General features: G+C 34.5%; 1 protein-coding gene across 1 annotated transcript in view; it reads right to left on the bottom strand.

Moving 5' to 3' along the window:
• Atp13a3 (ATPase 13A3) overlaps positions 1-20,712 on the bottom strand; it is a 76,174-nt gene extending 55,462 nt beyond the window's left edge. Inside the window, exon 1 of the mRNA XM_046457881.2 lies at positions 19,320-20,712. Within this exon, the coding sequence (XP_046313837.2) occupies positions 19,320-19,576 (257 nt within the window). The 5' untranslated portion in view covers positions 19,577-20,712. The remainder of the gene's footprint in view (positions 1-19,319) is intronic.
• Between the last annotated feature and the right edge of the window lie 747 nt (positions 20,713-21,459).

Here is a 21,459-nt window from a genome sequence, read left to right as displayed (position 1 = left end):
CTGTCTAAAAATTAAAAAAAAAAAAAAAAAATAAGAAAGAGGGATGTGGCTCAGTGATTAAGCGCCCCTGGGTTCAATTTCTGGTACACCTCCCCCCACCCCCCCAAAAAAAACGTTCTAAAATACTTTGAAAGAATTTAAATACCTCCAAAGCAATGATGAACACCTGCTGATGGGAGATTTCTTGTAATACATGCATTAAAGTTCATCTGATCTCCTAGTCATTAAAATGCTAGCTGGTTCTAATGACAGTTCCAATGGTATTTCAGTTTGTGAACCTGCCTTATTTAACATCATCAAATTCAGTATGTCATTAGTTAATTTATGCTCATGGTACAGAACTAAAATTCAGAGAGCAATTACACAGAATCTTCTTTGTGCAATCCCCAGAAACAGAACTAGGGATGTACCTCCGTGGCAGAGTAAAGTTACCTAGCATGCATTAAACGTTGGATTTAATCCCCAGTAGTGCAAGAAATAAATAAGGAAATAAGTAAATAAATAAAAGCAAAAGTTCATCCCCTAGATTCAGGAAAGTAGCCTACTTTAACCACCTTGAGCTAAAATACTTCACAGAACTAAATTTTATTTCTTAAACTATTGTGAAGTAATGTACCAATTTTAAAACCTACCCAAAACTTTTCACAGGTTATTAATTACCTAACAAATATTTGCTGGGCATCTATTACACAAATGGGAATCACTGGCCAAGAGTCAACTGCTAGGGTAGCCATATTCCTACTGGAAAGCACTCAGTTGACTCCCCTGTCAGAATCCAAGTCTACTAAGCAAACTTGTGATTATTTCTGACTATCCATGAAACTTGTCAGGCAAGAAAACTCACTGAGCCTACTGATACATTTTTCCATTTATTTACAAATCAAATGTTAGATATACAGCTACACGTTTTCTGTATCCCATGGTTACAAAACCCTCTAGCTATTATTAACATGGCTTACCTATCATTGCTAAAATTACCATTGCTAATTACAACAATAGCATCAAAAATACTTGAGAAAAAAATTGGATCTGTACTGAACATGTACAGACTTTGAATCATTATTCATTAAACAATACAGCATAACAACTATTTATATAACATCTGTACTGTGTTAGCTATTATAAGTGATCTAGACATGATATGAGGTATACAAGAGAATATGCATGGGTTAAATGCAGATACTTTTCCCATTTAATTGATAAAACACTATTTGATATAAGGATTTGAGCATTCTCATATTTTGGTATCTGACAGGAATCCTGGAAGCAAACCCCCACAGAGATCAGTTATATTTAAATATAAGTTTTAACTCATAATATGGTACAAACTGATAAACAGAAACAAAAGCTCTTTAGCATCCAGGCTCATCTTTACAGAACACAGTGGGACTATTTCCCACCCCCACATTTCAGATTCTATATTTGACTACTACTCTATTCATTATAAAGCAGGTTTGACACATGTCAGGAACTCAAAAGCACCTGTCTGAATAAAAGACCTGAGGAAGACATTTGTACTAAGATAACAGAAGTTATTTGTTTCTTATAACAAATTGCCAAATAAAAGCCAAATGCAGAATTTTAAAATAATCCCCTAATACAACTGTTGAAACCTCATTAATCAAATAATAAAAATATCAGACCTGGTGCCACACTAGAAAAGGAGACATTGTAAAGGTCCAACTTCTCCAAAGTCACATAATTACACAAAACTCTTTTGGCAATTCAGTTAAGAATTTCTTCTCAATCTAGGACACTGTGTGGCCCCTAAAACATACTACTAAAGGTGTTCCACTATGGTAACAGTGACCCATCAAATCAATATGACCTGAAGTGGCAGTTATTCTCAAAGTCTATGCCTGCTGCTGTAGACCATGGAAAGATTAAGTGAGCCCAACTTCTTTTCCCTGTGAAAAAGATCAATAGTCACTATCTAAATGTGTAGGGTATAGTCCAATATCACACATGTCAACCTTCAAAGGATAAGGCAAAAGCCCTCTCTTCCAACACTGTTCTCACTAAAGGATACTGTACTAGGACGGGGTCCTCCTGGGGTCATTTTTGATAGCCAATTTTGATCCTCATTTCCCACTTCCACCACCTTTATATGTTTCCTGAGGAAAGGAATTGAATTTTTTTACATAGAGAGACTTTGGTTTTCAACCAAGATGGAAAGCAAGGATCAGATTTGCCCAACTGCCTAAAACAGCAACAAGAAAATGGACAAACTATATAATGGTTTTCAATGAACTGGGCATTGGACAATGAAGGGAAATGATAAACAAGGTGAGCTCTACGATTGTTCCAGTTTATTAACTGAGAAGAGTTTATCCACAAAAAGGGAGGACAAGGAAACCAAAGAGAACAGTGAGATAAAGCTGGGAGTCTGGGGAGGCATCAAAGGAACTCAATTTATAGGTCACATCTCTAAAAAAAGACAGATCTGTACAAAGAAAGAACTCCAAAGATTGGCAAGATGGTTGATTCCCCCAACTCTAGTCTTCAGCTAAGGACTGTTCAGAGCTTATAAGGAAAACTACCAAAGGCCAGAACAAGAACAACTCAAAGTGACTAAGGGGGGGAAACCACTGCTCATTCAGGGATGGGAATAGTACCCATTCCCACCAACCAGAAAGGAAAACCTCACTGGTCAAAAAGTAAATAAGGGGGCTGCAGTTGTAGCTCAGTGGTAGAGCGCATGCCTAGCATTTGTGAGGCACTGGGTTCAATTCTCAGCACCACATATAAATAAATAACATTAAAGTTCTATCAACAGCTTAAAAAAAAAAAAAAAAACAAGTAAATGAGGCCAAGTGGTTGTGCATGCCTGAAATCCCAGAGGCTGGGGAGGCTGAGGCAAGAAGATGTCAAGTTCAAAGCCAGCCTCAACGACTTAGTGAGGCCCTAAGAAACTCAGTGAGACCCTGTCTCTAAATAAAATACAAAAAGAACTGAGAATATGCCTCAGTGGTTAAGTGCCCCTGAGTTCCATCCTCAATAAAAAGAAAAAGTAACCGAGGGAAGAGTATTCAAAGATTTTTGCTACAATACTGGGATAAAATTAGCCCTGAACAAAAACTGCTCTATTCCTGCCTAATAAAGCTTAAAAATAAGACCTGAAATGAAATTTTAAAAAAGAAAATAATAAGCATGAAAGAATAAAACTGTTTCCAAGTTAAACTAACAGAACAAAGTTCAGTAATATTTGCATCATTAAATCATAATGTTTGGCACTGAACTGAAACGCAACTTAAAAGTCATTAGAAAAAAAAAGTCAACCAATAATGAGAAATTCAATGACCAAAAAAGGACCCAAAACTGACAAAGTTAGAATCTAAACAAGAATATTAAAACAACTATTGTCACTGTATTCTATATATTCAGAGAAGCAAGGCAGAACATGTAAAGTAGACATCAAAGACATAAAATAAGAACCAAGCAGGTATGGTGATGCGCACCTGTAATTCAGCTACTTGTGAGGTTACAAGAGGGATACAAATTTGAGGCCAGCATACACAACTTAGGAAAACCCTGTTTCAAATTTTAAAATGGCTAGCAATGTAGCTAAGTGGTTAGAGCATTTGCCTATCATGTGCTGGGTTTGATCCCCAGTACTGCCCCCAAAGAATAAAGAAAGAACAAAATTAAACTGCAAATAAAAAAGTTCAATGTTCAAGATGGAAAATGCACTAGATGAGATCAACAGCAGATTAGATTACTGCAGAAGAAAAAAAGAATTAATGAGCTTGAAGACATTATAGTGGAAACTATTCAAAAATAAAAATGAAGAGAAAAAAGATAAGAGGGGAAAATAAACCCCACAGCATTACTAAGCTGTGGGGCAGAAGCATGCTAATATACATGTAAGAAGAGGGGTGGACCCAAAAATGTATAATGTAATGGTCAAATTTTTTCACATTAGATGAAAACTACAAACCAACAGAGCCAAGAAGTTCAACTAATAAAGTACTAAAGAAACATTAAGAAGTAATGTCAAACTTCTCCCAAAAGAGTCATGGGGAAAAAAAATCATCTAATTATAGGAGAATAGACATGTTAATAACAAGACAAATAAGATGTTATCCTTCTTGTCCAAAACAATGCAAATGAAAATTACCACAACATGACTGTTTTTTTTTTTAAATGGGTACATTATAGTCCTATATAAGATAGAATCTGTCAAAGCAGTAGCTTCCAAATAGTGAAACCACTAAGAGAATGCTATGCCCAGAAAAAATATCTTACAGGTAACTATGTAGGTAAATAGACATTACAACAGCACAAAGAAGAAGAGGAGAAACAACTATACTATTATAAAATGCTCACAGAATATACCAAAAAGTTTATTATCACTTGAAAGTAGATTGTGGTAAATTAAAAATGTATACTATAAACGCTAAGCTGGGCACTAAAATAAAACAAAGACTCATAGCCAAAAAACCAACAAAGATGATCAAATGGAACCATAAAAAGAAACATGCAATTGAAAGCCAGGGCTCAGAAAATCACGGAAAGAAGGTGTGGCTGAGGGGGGGTGGGGACTGAATACCGTAAAGATACAGGGAAGATTGGTAGAGAAGAATGAGAATGAGGGAGGAGCAAAGAAAAAAGGGAAGAAAAATGAAATGAATTTAACAAAATCATGTTATATTCACATATATTTAGAAATTTAGAAGAGAGTAGGATGGGGAAGAGGAAAAGGGGGAAGAATGGGGACTGCAATAAAATTGCTTGCAAGTATGATTTTGTCAAAATAAACCCAAATACTACATATAGTCAAAATGTTCAAAAAAAAAAAAACCTCACTTGACCAAACAGCCTTAACCTAACTAACCATATTCTGCCTACAAGAAACCTGGTTTTTTTTAATAATAAAATCATGGCATTTGCAGGCAAATGGATGGCATTAGAGCAGATTATGCTAAGTGAAGTTAGCCAATCCCTAAAAAAACAAATGCCAAATGTCTTCTCTGATATAAGGGGGGTGACTCAAAACGGGATAGGGAGGAAGAGCATGAGAAGAAGACTACTACTAAATAGGGAAGAGAGGTAGGTGGGAGGAGAAAAGAGGGAGAAGGGGAGTTGCACAGAAGATGGAAGGAGAACCTCATTGCTATACAGATTACATACATGATGTTGTAATGAGAAAAAGAAAAAAAGTGTCACATTAGATTGGATAGAGAGAAAGGATAGAAGAGGAGGGGAGGAGTAGGGCAGCAGAACAGAACGGACAATATGATTGATGTATGTACATTCCATGTATGAATTATAGATCAAAATGCATTCTACTGTCATGTATGACTAAAAAAATAAATAAATAAAAATTAAAATAAACATAGAAGAAAAAAAAAAAAGAAACCTGGTTTTTTTGTTGTTGTTGTTGGTGGTGGTGGTGCAGTGTTAGATTGAACCCAGGGTCTCACACTTATTAGGCAAATGCCACATCCCAGTCCTAGAAATGCATTTTAAATATAAAGGCACAAGAAAGTTAAAAGTAAAAGAAAGTAAGATACAATATGCCAATACATTTAAAAACAAATCTGGTGCTGGAGTTGTGGCTCAGTGGTAGAGCACTCACCTAGCACATGTGAGGCACAGGGTTCAATTCTCAGCACCACATAAAATATAAATAAATAAAATAAAAGGTATTCCAGTCATCTACAACTAATTTTTTTTTAATCTGGAGTGATTATTGTAGTCTTTTGAAATGAAAAAGGGGTCAATTCATGGAGATAAAATAATGATCCTAAAAATGTATGCACTTAAGACCTTCAAAATATCTGAAGCAAGACCAGATAAAACTGTAAGAAAAGATTCAGAATTATTGTAGATTTTCCTAATACTCCTCTCAATAACTGATAGTAAATTACAAAAACAGAACATATAAGATTTAAACAACAATCAAGTGGACCTGACATTTACATAAAACTCTACACAACTACAGCACAATATACATTCTTTTAACATACACAAAGCATTTACAGAGAAAGGCCACATTCTAGAACATAAAAAAGATTCAAGTCATACAAAGCATGTACTTAACATGATGTAATTAAATTAGAAACCATAACAGGAAAAGACAATTTGAAAATTCTAAAAACCCACAGGCCAAAGAAATTAAAGTAGAAAATACAAAGTATGTTGAACTGAATTAAAATGAAGGTGTAACATGCCAAAATCTGCGGAATGCCACTAAAATAGTACTTAGAGGAAATTTATAACAACAAATTCCAATGTCTGAAGAAAGGTCATGATCTCGGCCAACAACTACCACCATAATAAACAGTAGAGGAGAGAGAGTAAGTAAGCATTAAAAGGGAAGGATGGTTCAGAGAAGAAATCAATAAAATAAAAACCAAAAATAGAGAAAAGGTGATGAAGTCCAAAGATGATCTTTTTAGATTCATTAAAATTAATAATTTCTAGAGAGACACATCTAAAAGACAAAGAGCTGGGGAAGATCCAAATTTACCCAGGAATATGAAGAGAGACAAATTCTCTAACAGAATCTGCAGATATGAGAAGGCTAATCAAGGAGCTTTGTGAACAACTTTACATTAAATACACCAACTTTTCTGTTGCTTCCAAATAAAAAAAAAATTTAAATAAAAAAACTCATCTTTAGAGATTAAAGTTGTCATAAAATGACAACTGCTAAATTTGAGTTAAAAACTGAATAGGTACATGAGAGTTCATTATACCAATCTTTCTACATTTTAGCATGTAGAATTTGCCCATAACAAAAGTGCTTTTTTTTTTTTTTTAATAAGTAAAACAAAAGCTACCTAGTGAAGTTTTCAGGTAGAAAACAAAATTTTTTGAAGACATTTATTCCTGGCATAAGGGGACATAAATCTTGAGAAATCTGCCTATGGAGTCCCAAATCTACTGCTCAATCTGCTACATTCCAGGCATTATCTGTCTTAATTCATTACAATAACCTCCTCACCAGTAGATAAATAAACATGGTTTTCACCATTTTAGAAAATGAAATGCCACTAAAATTCAATGTTTTCATTAAGCTTATGTATTTATATTTTAAAACTTTCTCTAAATATGTTGAATGAGTTCACCTTAGTGCAGCATAACTGTATTCTCATCTTCAATAGTTAAAAAAAAAACCTACCAAGAAATACAATTATTTTAAATGAGCTACCACAATTTACAGCCTTAGCAATCTTATTTTAATACTTTTCTAAATACAATTACTGACCATATTATAATTATCACTCATTTCACGAGTATTATTTCTCCAGAATTCAGTTGCTTTTTAAGACAAAATTCTTAAGTCTTATCAAATTTTGCCAAAGTAAAAGTGCTAAAAAGAATTTAAATATTAAATTTGCTCTAAGAACCAATTATTCACTTTAAGCATATTATACATACATGATAGGAAATTGTCAAGAATTCACGTTTTACATAATCTTTTAGAAAACTTCAATGAGACAACTGTACCACTACTTATTTAAAACATAGGTATATTATAAATGCATATTAAGATTTTAAAAACATGTACATGTACATAAAAATTATCAATGACTCCATAAAAATAAAGAATTACATAAAATATCCTAAAATATTTTAAACAGTGCTTATCAGGATACACATTAAACACCATTCTATCATATATCTAATTAGATTCTTACTTGAAGAATAGCAAACTTTTAAAATATACTAAACAAAGTATAACTATGATAGTTTGCTGGTGTATTTTCTAAACAATTCAATTTTTAAATCACAGAAAATAAAGAAATTTTTCTTACCAATAGCATTATATCATCATTTCTCTCAACTGTTGATATTAATAGGGCTTTCAAAATCTGACTCTTACTGAAAATAAAACTAAGCATAAAAATTCATTCAAATGAGAATTCTACTCCAAATATTTATTTTAATTGTTTTAACTGCTTTCAAAATGATTAAGGCTTTAAAATTTAGAATTAATTCACCAATTTTAAATGGGTTTCAAAAGATCTGTCACTGGTAGAGATCCTATTATTTGAATAAATACTATCTTGCTAGCTCTCTGAAGTTCCAATTCCACAGTGCATGCCTGAGTCTTGATGTTAATAGCAAGGAGCTTATAGGCTATTGTGCTTAACCAAACCCTTCCTTGAATTTATAATGAACTTGACTTGCTGTGTTTAAAAAAAAAAGGCAATACAGGACAAAGTGAAACTATCAGAATTAATTCTCACGAAATTTAACATAATGATTATGTTTGAAAGTTTACTTATCTTTTCACATTATAAAATTTTTATTAAGGACCATTCAAAAGAATGGTGTTTAATTTAAATTAAAAGGTGGTCAGATCTCATTTCCTATAACAAGATAAGCTGGCTTCAACAGGTTCCAAACCTCCAACCCACCTTTGCTTCAAACCTGAACTTTTCAGAAGTTATATAACAATAATACTGTAATAGTTAACTGTGTAGTAAGGTTTGAGTTTTTCTAAAAAAGGATAATCTATGTGTGTGCCTAAAACTAAGAAGTAGGTTATTTCACAAGGTGATTTAGAGAATGATCTGTTACCCAAGTAAAACATCAAACAAACAAGTCTAAATAATACATTCAATTTTTAGTAATTCAAAAAAAATTAATTGGTTCATTATGATCATTCACAATAGTATGATTCATTGTTACATATTTGTACATGCAAAAACTATATCAATATAATTTGGTCAATTTTGTTTTGAATAATGTTGTCATTGTTATTGTTGTTGCTGTTTTGGTAATTTGGTCAATTTTGTTTTAAATAATGTTGTTGTTAATGATATTGTTTTTTTGGTACCAGGGATTGAACCCAGGGGCACTTTACCACTGAACTAATCCCCAGCCCTTATATTTTATTTTGAGACAGTCTTGCCAAGTTGCTGAGACTGACCTCAAACTTCTGATCCTCCTGCCTCAGCCTCCCCAGTCCCTGGTATTAAAGGCATGTACCACAGTGCCCAGCTGAATACATTTTTAATTTAATTATTTACTTCATTCTATTTGTCACTTTTAGCAGGATCCAATTAAAAAGCTGAAATTAAAGTATCATTCAGAATTCACAAAAACTAAATAAGAATAGAAGAAATTGAAGCAACTGAACTTTCAATGGTGCTTTCAAACATTTGTAACATATATAACTCTTGAGTTAAAAAACTACACTAAGTCTTCTGGGACACCTCTACTAGAATGAGAGAAGGAACGGTCCCTTTTGTTTCATAGCTATAGTTTTTTTGTTGATAATTAACCAATACTTACCGATGCTAAATAAAGAGACTGATAAACCCATCTTAAGGGCTATACGAGCAAAGTGTGCTTCAAAGGCTGTGAAACAGGAACAGAAGAGCTAGCATTCTGAACATTATTTTGTAGCATCCACAACAAAAAGAATGACCTGTGACTCAAAAGCAGTTCTACCTTTTGCAATGGAAATAAAATGTACCCTAATATACATAAAATCCTGACTCTACACACTGAACCACCTCAATTTAATATCCACATAAATATTTACACAAAAAAAGAATAAAAATATCTAAATCTTTCAACTGCAGTAACCAGAATGTGACAACTCTTTGAATGCAAAACTTAAAACTTCAAGTCAGCTCCTAACAATAAGCATGACATAATATAATTTAATGAATACATGGAAATTTTACAAGGATACCAGCTAAATTTTAACAAAGCTCTACTCAATACCCATTTTATCACTTCCCATCTTAGACTTTCTCTTATAATACATGCTTTTGTTTCTGTGTTTAGGCTTAAGGAAGACCATTGTATCCAATATACACCAAACCAAAACTGTATTTACATTTGTAAAGTGAGGCCTTTGTATAATTACACTTTTTTGTATGTTATAAAACAATGTGATAGCTATAACAAAATAAGTTATAATTAGAAACGATAATAAAAATTACCTGTATTTGGATCAATATGAAGAATTAATGTTGCCTGTACTACACCATTCTTGCATACATCTTTATCACTTTTATTATATACATGACTTTTATTCAGAAATACCCTACGTACATGGTAAGATTGTCATCATGAGACAAAATAGTAGCTTTTTGTCTAATTGTATAGTACTTAGCAAAAAATGAATAAAAGATTTGTGAATAAAAGATTTTTCTATTTCAATTAACACTTTCCCTAAGTTGAAGATATATGGACCTTAAAAACATCTCTGCCAGGATCTCACAAGTCATTTTACTTCAGGCAAGAGAAAGTCATTTTAAAGGTTTCTTTAATAAGCCATTTCTATGAAGCTACAGTTGATCAGATTTATTTATCTCCTCTACATTTTGAAAAAGTACTATCTAATAATACAGCATAAGTAGCGGGAAATTCTTACTTTATAAAAATAATTCACTTGTAAGGATTAAGTGAGCATATATGCCATGTTCATTATTATATTAGAAACAGAAAGACATAACTTTGTCCCCACTCCAAAAGAAACAAACAAAAAGATGAAATGAACACAGAAATCGGGTAACAGCTTTAACTCATTCATAAATGACAATTCAATATGAACTATTGTACAAATTATTATACCTCTCTTGGTCTCAATTCCTCCACTCCCATGAAGCAAGAGGGATACGGGTCTATGACAGATTTCAATCATGAATGTTTTGGCCTACAGGACCACTGCCTTTGTGTATAGCCTGATGATGCACTTTTTAATCCCTAGATGGCGATACAACATTGGTAAGGAAAAGGGTTTGACAGTTTTAATAAGCCTTAATAAATGGAGTAGCTGCAATTATTCGAAGTAATCAAAGGAGTAATTAAAGATGAAAAAAGTTATATATAAGACTTTTTAGTACCACTGGAGATCATAAGGAAAGAATAAGTTGACTTTTTAAAAGAGCCACTGTATTCATGTGTCTCCACAGAAAAATAAAGTATGCAATAATCACAAAACAAACGATAATGGGAGAGGAAGACAGGTATATTATTACTCCCTTTATATAGATTACTCCCAAATTTACAATTGTCTGAAACTACAATTCAAGCATCTTACAATGTTATGGAGCAAAGGAGGGAAAACCATAACAATTAGAGAACACAGAAATCTACTGGAGGACAAGATGATATTTAAAGTATAATATGAGCCAGGTGCCATAGCACACACCTATAATACCAACAACTGGAGAAGCTGAGGCAGGAAGATCACAAGTCTGAGGCCAGCCTCATCAACTTAACAACAACTAAAAACTATCTCAACTCTCTCAAAACTAAAAATAAAAAAGGCTGGAGATGTAGCTCAGTGGTAGCATGATTGCCCAGGTTCAATCCCCAGTACCCCAAAGAATAAAAGTAAATAAATAAAGCATAATAGTATGTGGTAAAACATTACCTTTCCATTAAACAGGCAAAGAAAAAGAAAACAGACAAGAGGCACCCTTATAACACTGTTGTTAAGAGTAACAGTCTTTTCAGAAGATCAATTTATAATATATTTAAATTTAAAATCTATATATACTTTGATCCAACAATTGCAATTTTAAAAATCCATAACACATTACTTATTTATGAGTATGTACGTACAAAATATGTATCTGGCTATCTTTTTTATAATAAAGGAAAACAAAAAAAATCAAAACTAGAACACCTGACTGTCCATTAACAGAATGGATGAATAACTCATGAAATTAAGGAAAATGAGATTTATGAGTAGAATCCAAGACAGTTCCACACAACATATAAAAATGGGGAAAAATTACAAATATACTATTTTTTAACAACCAAAAAACTGTAGATTTTTTTAAAGCAGAGAAAGGTATAAAATACACATAATATTATTAACATTATCTCAAAGGGTATGTGTGTTGTAGGACATAGGTTACCAGTAACAGGTACCTCAAATACCTCTGCACTGTTACACTTATGAAATAGACTTAACAGTTTTGTGCTTTTATTTTTCTTTAGAGGTGAGAGTGGGTACCTGGAGGCAAAATCACCTAGTTGACCAAATGAGAATATTTTTAAATGAGCAAAAGAAATTTGATGATATGGGTAATTAACACAATAAGAATTGACAAATCAAGAGTTCCAGTAACAAAAAAAAAAAAGTTCCAGTAACAGCTTGTGTAAACAAACCAAATTGATAAGTAAGCCTAATTTCCACAAACTAAAAACTACAAAGTTCAGCAATATATAAAAGGAGTTTCTTCCATTTTAACACAAATTATTGACTACTTGAAACTGTAATGACCCAGGATATGGTGGAACACGCGTGTAACTCCAGCAACCTAGCAGGTTGAGGTACTAGGATAGAAATTCCAGTCCAGTCTAAGTGATTTAGCAAAAGCCTGTCATAAATTAAATTAAATTAAATGGCTCAGTTTGTGGCTTCCATGGTAGAGGGCCTGAGATCAATCCTCAGTACCACACACCATGCACACATACATACACACAAAACCTGTAAGGCAATGCTATTAATACCCTAATAACACTTAACATTTCAATTCACAATTTAAAGATGGTCTTTGAAATTTAAATTCTCAGATGAATATTTTTCAGATGCAACTCATTCTAAACCTTACTGTTATGGTCAGCAAGTGACTGCTTGTGATGCAAGGGTCATTGAACATACTTGCGCAAAGTTGGTGTCTCCATTCTTCTTATTGCCAATTAAGTAATGTGCATTGTTGGTAGTACAATGTTGAGTTTAAATTGTTAACTAAAATATTTAAAAGATTACACTACAACTGCATCCTGAAACAAAAAATAAGTGTGCGGAGAAGGGGGGAGGAGGAGAAGGGAGGAGGAAAAGGGAGGAGGAGAAGGGAGGAGGAAGAGGAGGAGGAGGGAGCAGCAGCAGTGGAGGAGGAAGAGGAAGAGAAAGTAACCTGTTCTAAAGCTAGAGGAAAAACTGGGCAGGGTGTGGTGGCACACACCTATAATCCCTACAACTCAGGAGGCTTAGGCAGGAGGATCATGAGTTCAAAGCCATCCCAGTCACTTAGCAAGGCCCTAAGCAACTCAGTGAGACCCTGTCCCAAAATAAAATATAAAATAAGGGTGGGGATGTGATTCAGTGGTTAAGTGCCCCAGGGTTCAATCTCTGGTACCAAAAAAAAAAAAAAAAAAAAAAACTGGCTGCTGGATTTGATGGACCGTGAGCTTCCAACCAACTGTCAACTAGTAAAAAAAAAATTTTTTTTTTGGTACCAGACAGAGGGTCTCACTAAGTTGATAAGGCTGGCCTCAAACTTGTGATACTCTTGTATCAGCCTCCTAAGTTGCTGAGATTCAAACTAGTGACTTTTTACATGACTGTTTTAAAGGGTAATTTTTACTACATAGAATTTTTATCTAAAATGAGAATTTAAGCTCAAAGGCCCCACATAAAAACATGACTTCACTTTATTTAGCTGTTTAGATCAATCACAAATAATTGGGAGCCAAAGCATTTTCATTTTATATTCAAATAAATTAATTACTACAGTATTTTTCATCCAATTTCATAAATGGGAAAAAACAAAGCATCAGAGATGCTGTAAAAAAAGCCACCTAAGACACATATAGGGGAGCAATTCCATGACTCATTTTAAAACAAACTAAAAATAGTTTAAGAAGTTTGTCAAGCAACCAAACCTTAAAAGTTGGTTCTCAGGCCAGGAACAGTGACACACACCTGTAATCCCAACAACTAGGGAGGCTGAGACAGGAGGATTCCAAGTTCAAAGCTAGCAACTTAGAAAGCCTTTAAGCAACTTAGTAAGACCCTGTCTCAAAATAAAATATAAAAAGGGCTGGGGATGTGGCTAAGTGGCTAAATTCCCTGTATTCAGTCCCCAGTACCAAAAAACAAAATTTAAAAACTTGGTTCTCCCTAAAAAAAACATTTTTTGAGTTTTGAGGTGTGCCATTACTACAGAGTACAAAATAAAGGCAAAGGTGAAAAGAATACCCAACTAAGAGAAAGATAGGAATTCTAACCTCGGATTCCTTACTAACATGGTGGCACCTCTCCAGTTTCCTCTTTTATAAGAAGTGGTTAGTCTAAATTATTAGTATTATTATTTTTCTAGCCTTCCCTCTTCATTTCAATGTTCAAGAAAATAAGAAAAACTAAATACAATAGTCAATTAATATAGCTTGCTATTACTTAGGCAGAAATCATCTTTTACCTGACTATCCAACAATATTATATAAGTATTTGTACTTAAAGTTTCTGAGATTCTATAAACATCAGCAAATTCCATAATATGTAATCAAGAAATTCTACTTTATGTAGTAACTCACTTCTCCTAGAAATTTAGTTTCTTTTCTGACTAGTCTCTGAGTGTCACCTGATGATTTCCAATCAAGATCCACAGAGCTAAGCGTAAGAGACAAAATTCTGATTAACAGATTAATTTGGCAATCTTAAAAGTTTGCTATTAGAGTTAATGTTTTACCATCTTTAATCCTAGCAAAAATCCCAATATGACCTGTGAGTCTAAGATGTTTACAGATCTAGTGTTGGGGTATTTTTCTGAACTGCTCTATGATACTCTCCAGCAATCTCAATCCTAATATAACTTCTCTCAGTCTCAGACATTTGATTATTTGGATAGCTCTCTCTTTCCTTCATTCTGTTTTTCTCCCTTCTTATTTGGTACCATAAAAATATTTTTTAAACTACTGTAACACTGATCATTTTTTTCCAGATACCATTCATTAATGACATTTTATATTACCTTTCCCCCCCACACTTTGTTTTGTTTTTTTGTTATTGCTGTTGGCACTCTTCCACTGAGTTACAAAATGCTACCTGCCCTTTAAATTTTTATTTTGAGACAGGGTCTTCCTATGTTGCCCAGGCTGGCCTTGAACCCCAGGAATCAAATGATCCTCCCTCTTCCAGAGTAGTGGGGATAAAAGATACCACTTTTCCTATGCCACATACAACAACATTACCTCTATTTTTAATCATAGTAATGCAAATGATATTAATTCATAACTTACCCTACCACTAGTTATCATTAACTTCAGGACATTCTACCTTACAAAATACCTACTTTTCTCAAGATTAAATAATCTCAGAACACTTTTTTTCAATAAATCTTAACTAAAATGTGCCCCAATTCTCAACTTCTCTTATTTCTTACTCTCAAAATATGAAAATAAATTCAAGTAAGTATCTAAGAATTATTTCCTGGCTTCTTGCACGTTATCTGAACTATCTAGTTAACGCAGGTTAGCTAGAACGGTTTTGATGACTACAGATTTGTTCTCTCTATAAACCAGTTAACTTTAACTCATAAAATTCCAAAATCAAAAGGTAAATCCTGTCAGCTACCTCTAGGTTCAGATTTATTCAGATAAGATGGCATAAAGTTGCTCCTTTACAGCAAGAGACACAGTATAACACCCCCAGTGGATATCTGAAGCAGTTGATATTACTAACCATACATACATACACACACACTGTGTTTTGCTCTCTAAATATGTGTACACACACACGTATACACACACAACTATGATTAAGTGTGAGTTATAAATTAGGCACAGTTAAGATTAACAATAAAATATTATAGCAATATATTGTAATAACATTTATGTAAATTTGGTGTCTCCATTTTTCTGTCTCAAAGTACCTTACTTTCACCTTTTCACTTAAAGGAAGCACTTTTTGGCTTCTCTTTTGATATATGTGAATTGCCAACATCACTATTCTAATGCCCTAGGTCCATTACTAAGTAAAATGTGTCACCTGACCATAAGCACTGACATACCATGATGGTCCATCTCAATAGAGATGGCTACTAAGCAACTAATAGGCAGGTAGCATACACAGTGTGGAAATGAAGAATAAAGGCATGATTCACATCCTGGACAAGGATTAGACAGTTCAAGATTTCATCACACTACTCAGAACAGCAGGAAACTTAAAACATATGAATTATTTCTGAAATTTTCCATTTAATACTTTCAAACCAATACTCTTCATAAACCATAGTTGACGGAAGAAAAATTAAAACTGCAAAAAGTGAAATCACGAACAAGTAAGCACAGACTACTGTCAGGTTTGTCACCTTCAGAAATGTCAAGACATTAGATTAACTACCCTACTCCACCCCAGTACTTGGGATTGAACTCAGGGGTGCCTTCTACTAAGCTACATTCCCAGCCTCCCCACCCTTTTAAATTTTGAGACAGAGTCCCTCTCAGTTGCTTAAGTTTTGTTAAATTGCTAACGCTGGCCTCAAACTTGCAATTCTCCTGCCTCAGCCTTCCAGAGTTGCTGGGATTACAAGCATGTATCCCTAGGCTAGGCTTAGATTATCATCTTTCAGCATACCTCTATAATTAGAGTTTTAAGAGTGTTCTCTTTAAGATGTCATGGTGGCCCACACCTGTAATCCCAGCAGCTTGGAAGGCTGAAGCAGGAGGATGGAGAGTTCGGAGCCAGCCTCAGCAAACTTAGTGAGGCCCTAAGCAACTCAGTGAGACCCTGTGTCAAAAAAATATATAAAAAAGGGCTGGGGATATGGCTCAGTGGTTGAGCGCCCCTAGGTTCAATCCCTAGTACCAAAAAAAAAAAAGTGTTCTCTTTAATAATGTTCTCCTTAATAAGTGATAAGCTGCTGCTAACTCCTGTTCCATTTATGGTCCATTTATTTATTTAGTTATTTTAGGTCACCACATATACCAGCAGACAGAACCTATTTTAGATAAATCAAGTTTATCAAGATCATTTTGAAATTCTATTTTTGTCTTCCATGTTTTCAGAAATTACAATCATTTTGTTATCATTCATAAGCATAAAGTTCTTATTTCACCAACACCCAGAGTACTAAGAAAAAATAAATTAAAACAAAGTTCTACAGGGTACTTTCATACCACTGTTCATTTTCACTGTTTGACTGCTCAGTAGGTTATAAGTCTATAGTAACATCATCTAGGATATATCTCCTAGGATTACTATTCATTTTAGGAATAAAGCATGTTCACATTTTAAAGTCTCATATTAACAGTGATCACAAAACCACCATGCTACAAAAGCATATGCTGATTCAATATATGGAATGGAAAGGAGAAAGGAACTACTTACTAAGTGCCAATAATAAATAGTACTCAGAACCTATATTATGAGCTAATTAATTCTAAAACCCCTCTGAAGTATATTAATATTCTTTGTTAAAAAAAAAGAAAAAAATCTGAGACATTAAGCAACTAATACACATCTGATGTTTCTTAAGAAATGAAATCTGTGTTAAAAGGTATGAGTATCTGAATTAATATTTTGTTACATTTCTTTCTGTAACATATACATCTGATAACCACTTTAGTTCCATGTGCTTACCATAATCTCACTAGCATTGAATCATTATTTTTGCCTTCATTTTCAGCCATATAAATTTTTCTCAATTGCATTTCTTGACTACATATATGGCTATATTGAACTTGTTATTCATGGGTACTGACTTCTTATAATCATGCTATTTTATTTTTATCTAGTTTTTGGTAAGTCATTTTATTTCCTGGCTATTACTCAGGATGTCACTTATTTTCAAATACTTATTGAATGTCTATCCTATGTCAGGCATTTTGCCAGATGCTAAGGATCATATTGTTGAACAAAAGTTTCAATTCATGCTTTATCAAATTTACAAGCCAGTGGAGATAACAGACACTGAACAGATGAGTGGAATGAGAAGAGCAGTTGGCCTTAGTGGTGTATAAAAAGACCCATTAAAATCTAGAAGTTTGGCTAGATTTAATCCCAGCCACTTGGGAGGATGAGGCAGGAGGATCACAAATTAAGAGGCCAGCCTCAACAACTTCGGAAGACTCTGTCTCAAAAAAACACAAACACACAGGGACTAAGGGTACAGTATTGATCAGTGGTACAGCACCCCTAGGATCAATCCCAAGTACTGCATCAAAAAAAGAAAAGAAAAATACAGGTGCCATGATGCACAACTGTAATCCTAATAGCTCAAGAGACTGAGGCAGGAGGATTTCAAGTTCAAAGTCAGCTTCAGCAATTTAGCAAGGCCCTAAGCAACTCAGTTAGACCTTGTCTTTAAAAAAAAAAAAAAAAAAAAATTTTTTTTTTTTTTTTAACAAATGTTCAGGGGGGCACACTGAAAATGTGACTCAGTTGTTAAGTGCCTATGGGTTCAATCCCTCGGACATAAAAGTAAAATTAAAAAAAAAAAAAAAGATAAAGAAAAAAAAAAATCTGCAAGTTCAAGAAGGATTTCCCTGAGGAAGAGACTATCATCAAAAAAGATGAATAAAAATCAGTTAGATAGGAGGAAGGCTGGTAACAACACATGAAAGAGCATTAAAGAGAAAATGCCATCTACTGGTTTTAAAAGCTTTTTAGGGTTATTGTTTTTGTTTTGTTTTGTTTTGCTGCAGTGTTGGGGATTGAATCCAGGGCCTTACACATGCTAGGTAAATGCTCTACCACTGAGCCACATTCCCAGCCCTATGGTTCATTTTCCTTAATAGATATATTAGAATTCATCTTTAATGTCACTTATTATATAAACATCATTTCTCTTTTACATGGTATCTTCACTTGGACAGTCTTCTGCTTTCAAGCAAATTATAATAACAGGCTCTTTTTACATGAACTTAAAAAAAAGAAATAAGCAACTTATGGTCTAAGGGATTCAAAGACAGCCAGAATCTAAGTTCTATATTACTGTCTATGTCCTAGAAGTTTTTATTTCTAGGTTTAATCAAGTTAGCTGTACATAATTGGGTAACAACACTGCTGAGCCTCCGTTTCCTCATCTGGATAATAGGATTTATTAAGTGAGAAAATTCATGTTAAGTGATTTTTTTTTTCAGAACCTATGCACAATAACCTCACTCAATAACTATTAGCACTAGTCAAAGTTAGACTTAAAAAAAATAAGAAATCAAAGTCAGGTCTGATTCACAAGTCCATGCTCTTTCTACTAAAATCTGCTACAGATTATGTGGATAGTTCTTAGCCACATAAGAATCAATACATTAAAAAAATGACAGGAAAGGGACAATATCTAAATCTATTAAGAGCTAACTAAACCAACTTAAGTATTTTAGCTCTAATATCTGAAAAGCAAGATCATATAGCTCATTAGAAAATACTGTTTAGACATTCAGAAATACATAATTTGTTCTAATCACTATTACTATTTTCCTACCCATACAGGAATTTACTCTATTTAAAACCACTTGTAGGGGCTGGGGTTGTGGCTCAGTGAGTAGAGCGCTTGTCTAGCATTGTGAGGCATTAGATTTGATCCTTAGCACCACATATAAATAAATAAAAATAAAAAGCCATCAACAACTTAAAAAAAAAAAAAACAAAACTTGTAAATTAAAATTTTAATTACCAGGGCTGGGGATGTGGCTCAAGCGGTAGCATGCGTGCGGCCCAGGTTCGATCCTCAGCACCACATACAAAGATGTTGTGTCCACCGAAAACTAAGAAATAAATATTAAAAAATTTTCTCCCGGGCTGGGGATGTGGCTCAAGCGGTAGCGCGCTCGCCTGGCATGCGTGCGACCTGGGTTCGATCCTCAGCATCACATACAAACAAAAATTTTCTCCCTCTCTCTCTCTCTTAAAAAAAAAAAAATTAATTACCATAAGTTATCTAAATAAAGCTTACTGGCTGGTCTGGACAAAGAAATCAGTCCTCCTACAACAAAGCACTGCATCAACTTGAAGCCTGACGTTATTTTCAAAATAAACTATTTAATTTTTTATTATACTACTTAACTGAAGCAATCAAATAGTATCACTTCCTGCCCATTCCCCTGACCAAAAACAGGCAGTACTGTTCTAAGAATGTTTAAAAACCTCGCTTAACTATTTAATTTTCTCTCTGCCTGACCTAATGGTATATAATGCCAAAAAAAAAATTTAAAGTTACATTCTGACACCTAATCTTTCAACATATTACATGACACATGTGCCACCTCAGGACTCCCCCAACAAAACTAGATACAGCCCCTTAACCTTAGAACAGAACCATGAGCCAAAATAAACCTCTTTTCTTTATAACTCAAAAAGGAGAAAAAAAAGTATCTTCTACAACAATCATTAATAATAGGTTTACTGTTTCAAAGAACTTCCAGGAACTATGTGCCTTTAAAAAGAGGTTGTTGAAGCTAGGTTTGGTGTCACATGCCTGTAATCCCAGGGACTCTGGAGGCTGAGGCGAAAGAATCACAAGTTCAAGACATACAGAGTGAGACCCTGCTTCAAAATAAGATTTTTAAAAGGGCTAAGGCTGTAGCTTAGTAACAAAGCATTTGAAACATGATGCCCTGGGTTCAGGTGTGGGATTAAACCAATATGGTATACCCACACACGTATTCTAGCAACTGTAGCCTATTCAGCAAAGCAACATATAAGCCACCAGAACAAAATTAATGCATGTGCCTTAACAAAGAACCTGAGTTTTAACCAAGGGAGAAAGCACAGCACTTTTAATTATGTACTCGCCCTTCAAAAGAATTACAGAACACCTTAATTTTAGCAAAAAACTCTTTTGAAGACAGTGCATTTCTTAAATTTCTTAAATTCTAACTTCCTGCCTCATAGATCTAAAATAGCCCTTACATACTCAAGTATGCTCTACTCATTTAGTTCAGAATCATGTGTAGAGGAACACAGGTTTCCGTTTCTAGGTTTACAACTCCATACCCATTCATTTTGCACTAATATAACCACTAAATATAGCTCTAAGACACTGATGATTAGAAGTGGTTAATTACAAGAATGATTCATACCTCCTATGTCCAGACACCAAGATCCTAGGATGTTTCTGACAGATCTATGGGAAGAGGAAACAATAAACACCTGTCACCAGAGCTTTCCAAACTGGGAAGCCCCGAACTGAGTTACTGTCAATTCCCAATCCCATTCCCCGACTCTAAAATCACCCCCAGTCCGCCCCCCAAAACCCAGAGGCATGCTTCCACCAGAATCTGACCCTTTGAAGAAAATGGGAAAGAAATGCCACAGAATGGCCAGGAAAGTACTAAAGTAAATGGCTCTGGGCTTTTCTAGTCCATACTACCAGAGTAGGAAAGGGAGGCCTTAACAAAGTAGTCGTTTTTCCTCTCTGGGGATTAGTTTATACAATGCGGTATAAGGAAGAGACTCTACTAATCCGCGGGTGAAGACGAACTTGGATTCCTATAGTCAGCACCCGCACAAACCCATCAAGAGCCCTGCCAACACTCCATCTTCGACCACGCCATCTCCCGGACTTTGTAGAGGCCCTGGATCACCATCCCGCGCTCCGGCGTCCTCGCACACTTGCCCTCCTCGCAAGCGGCGGGTCCACACCAGGCCATCGCACCCACCACGTGGACCCTTCTTCCTCGCCTCACCTGTCCTAGATTCCGGAGTCTTAGCGCCCCCTCCCCATCACACACACCTTCCCTGACAAGTGATGCCCAATTCCGGCTCGAGGAGACAGCCCGTAAACTCACCTGGCACCCGCCACCCCGACAATATCA

Source organism: Marmota monax, unplaced genomic scaffold (assembly GCF_021218885.2).
Source record: "Marmota monax isolate L192 unplaced genomic scaffold, Marmota_monax_Labrador192_F-V1.1 WCK01_AAM20220418_F8-fsc00052, whole genome shotgun sequence".
In the NCBI taxonomy this organism is placed as follows: domain Eukaryota; kingdom Metazoa; phylum Chordata; class Mammalia; order Rodentia; family Sciuridae; genus Marmota; species Marmota monax.
This window is presented reverse-complemented; position numbering and strand designations above follow the sequence as displayed.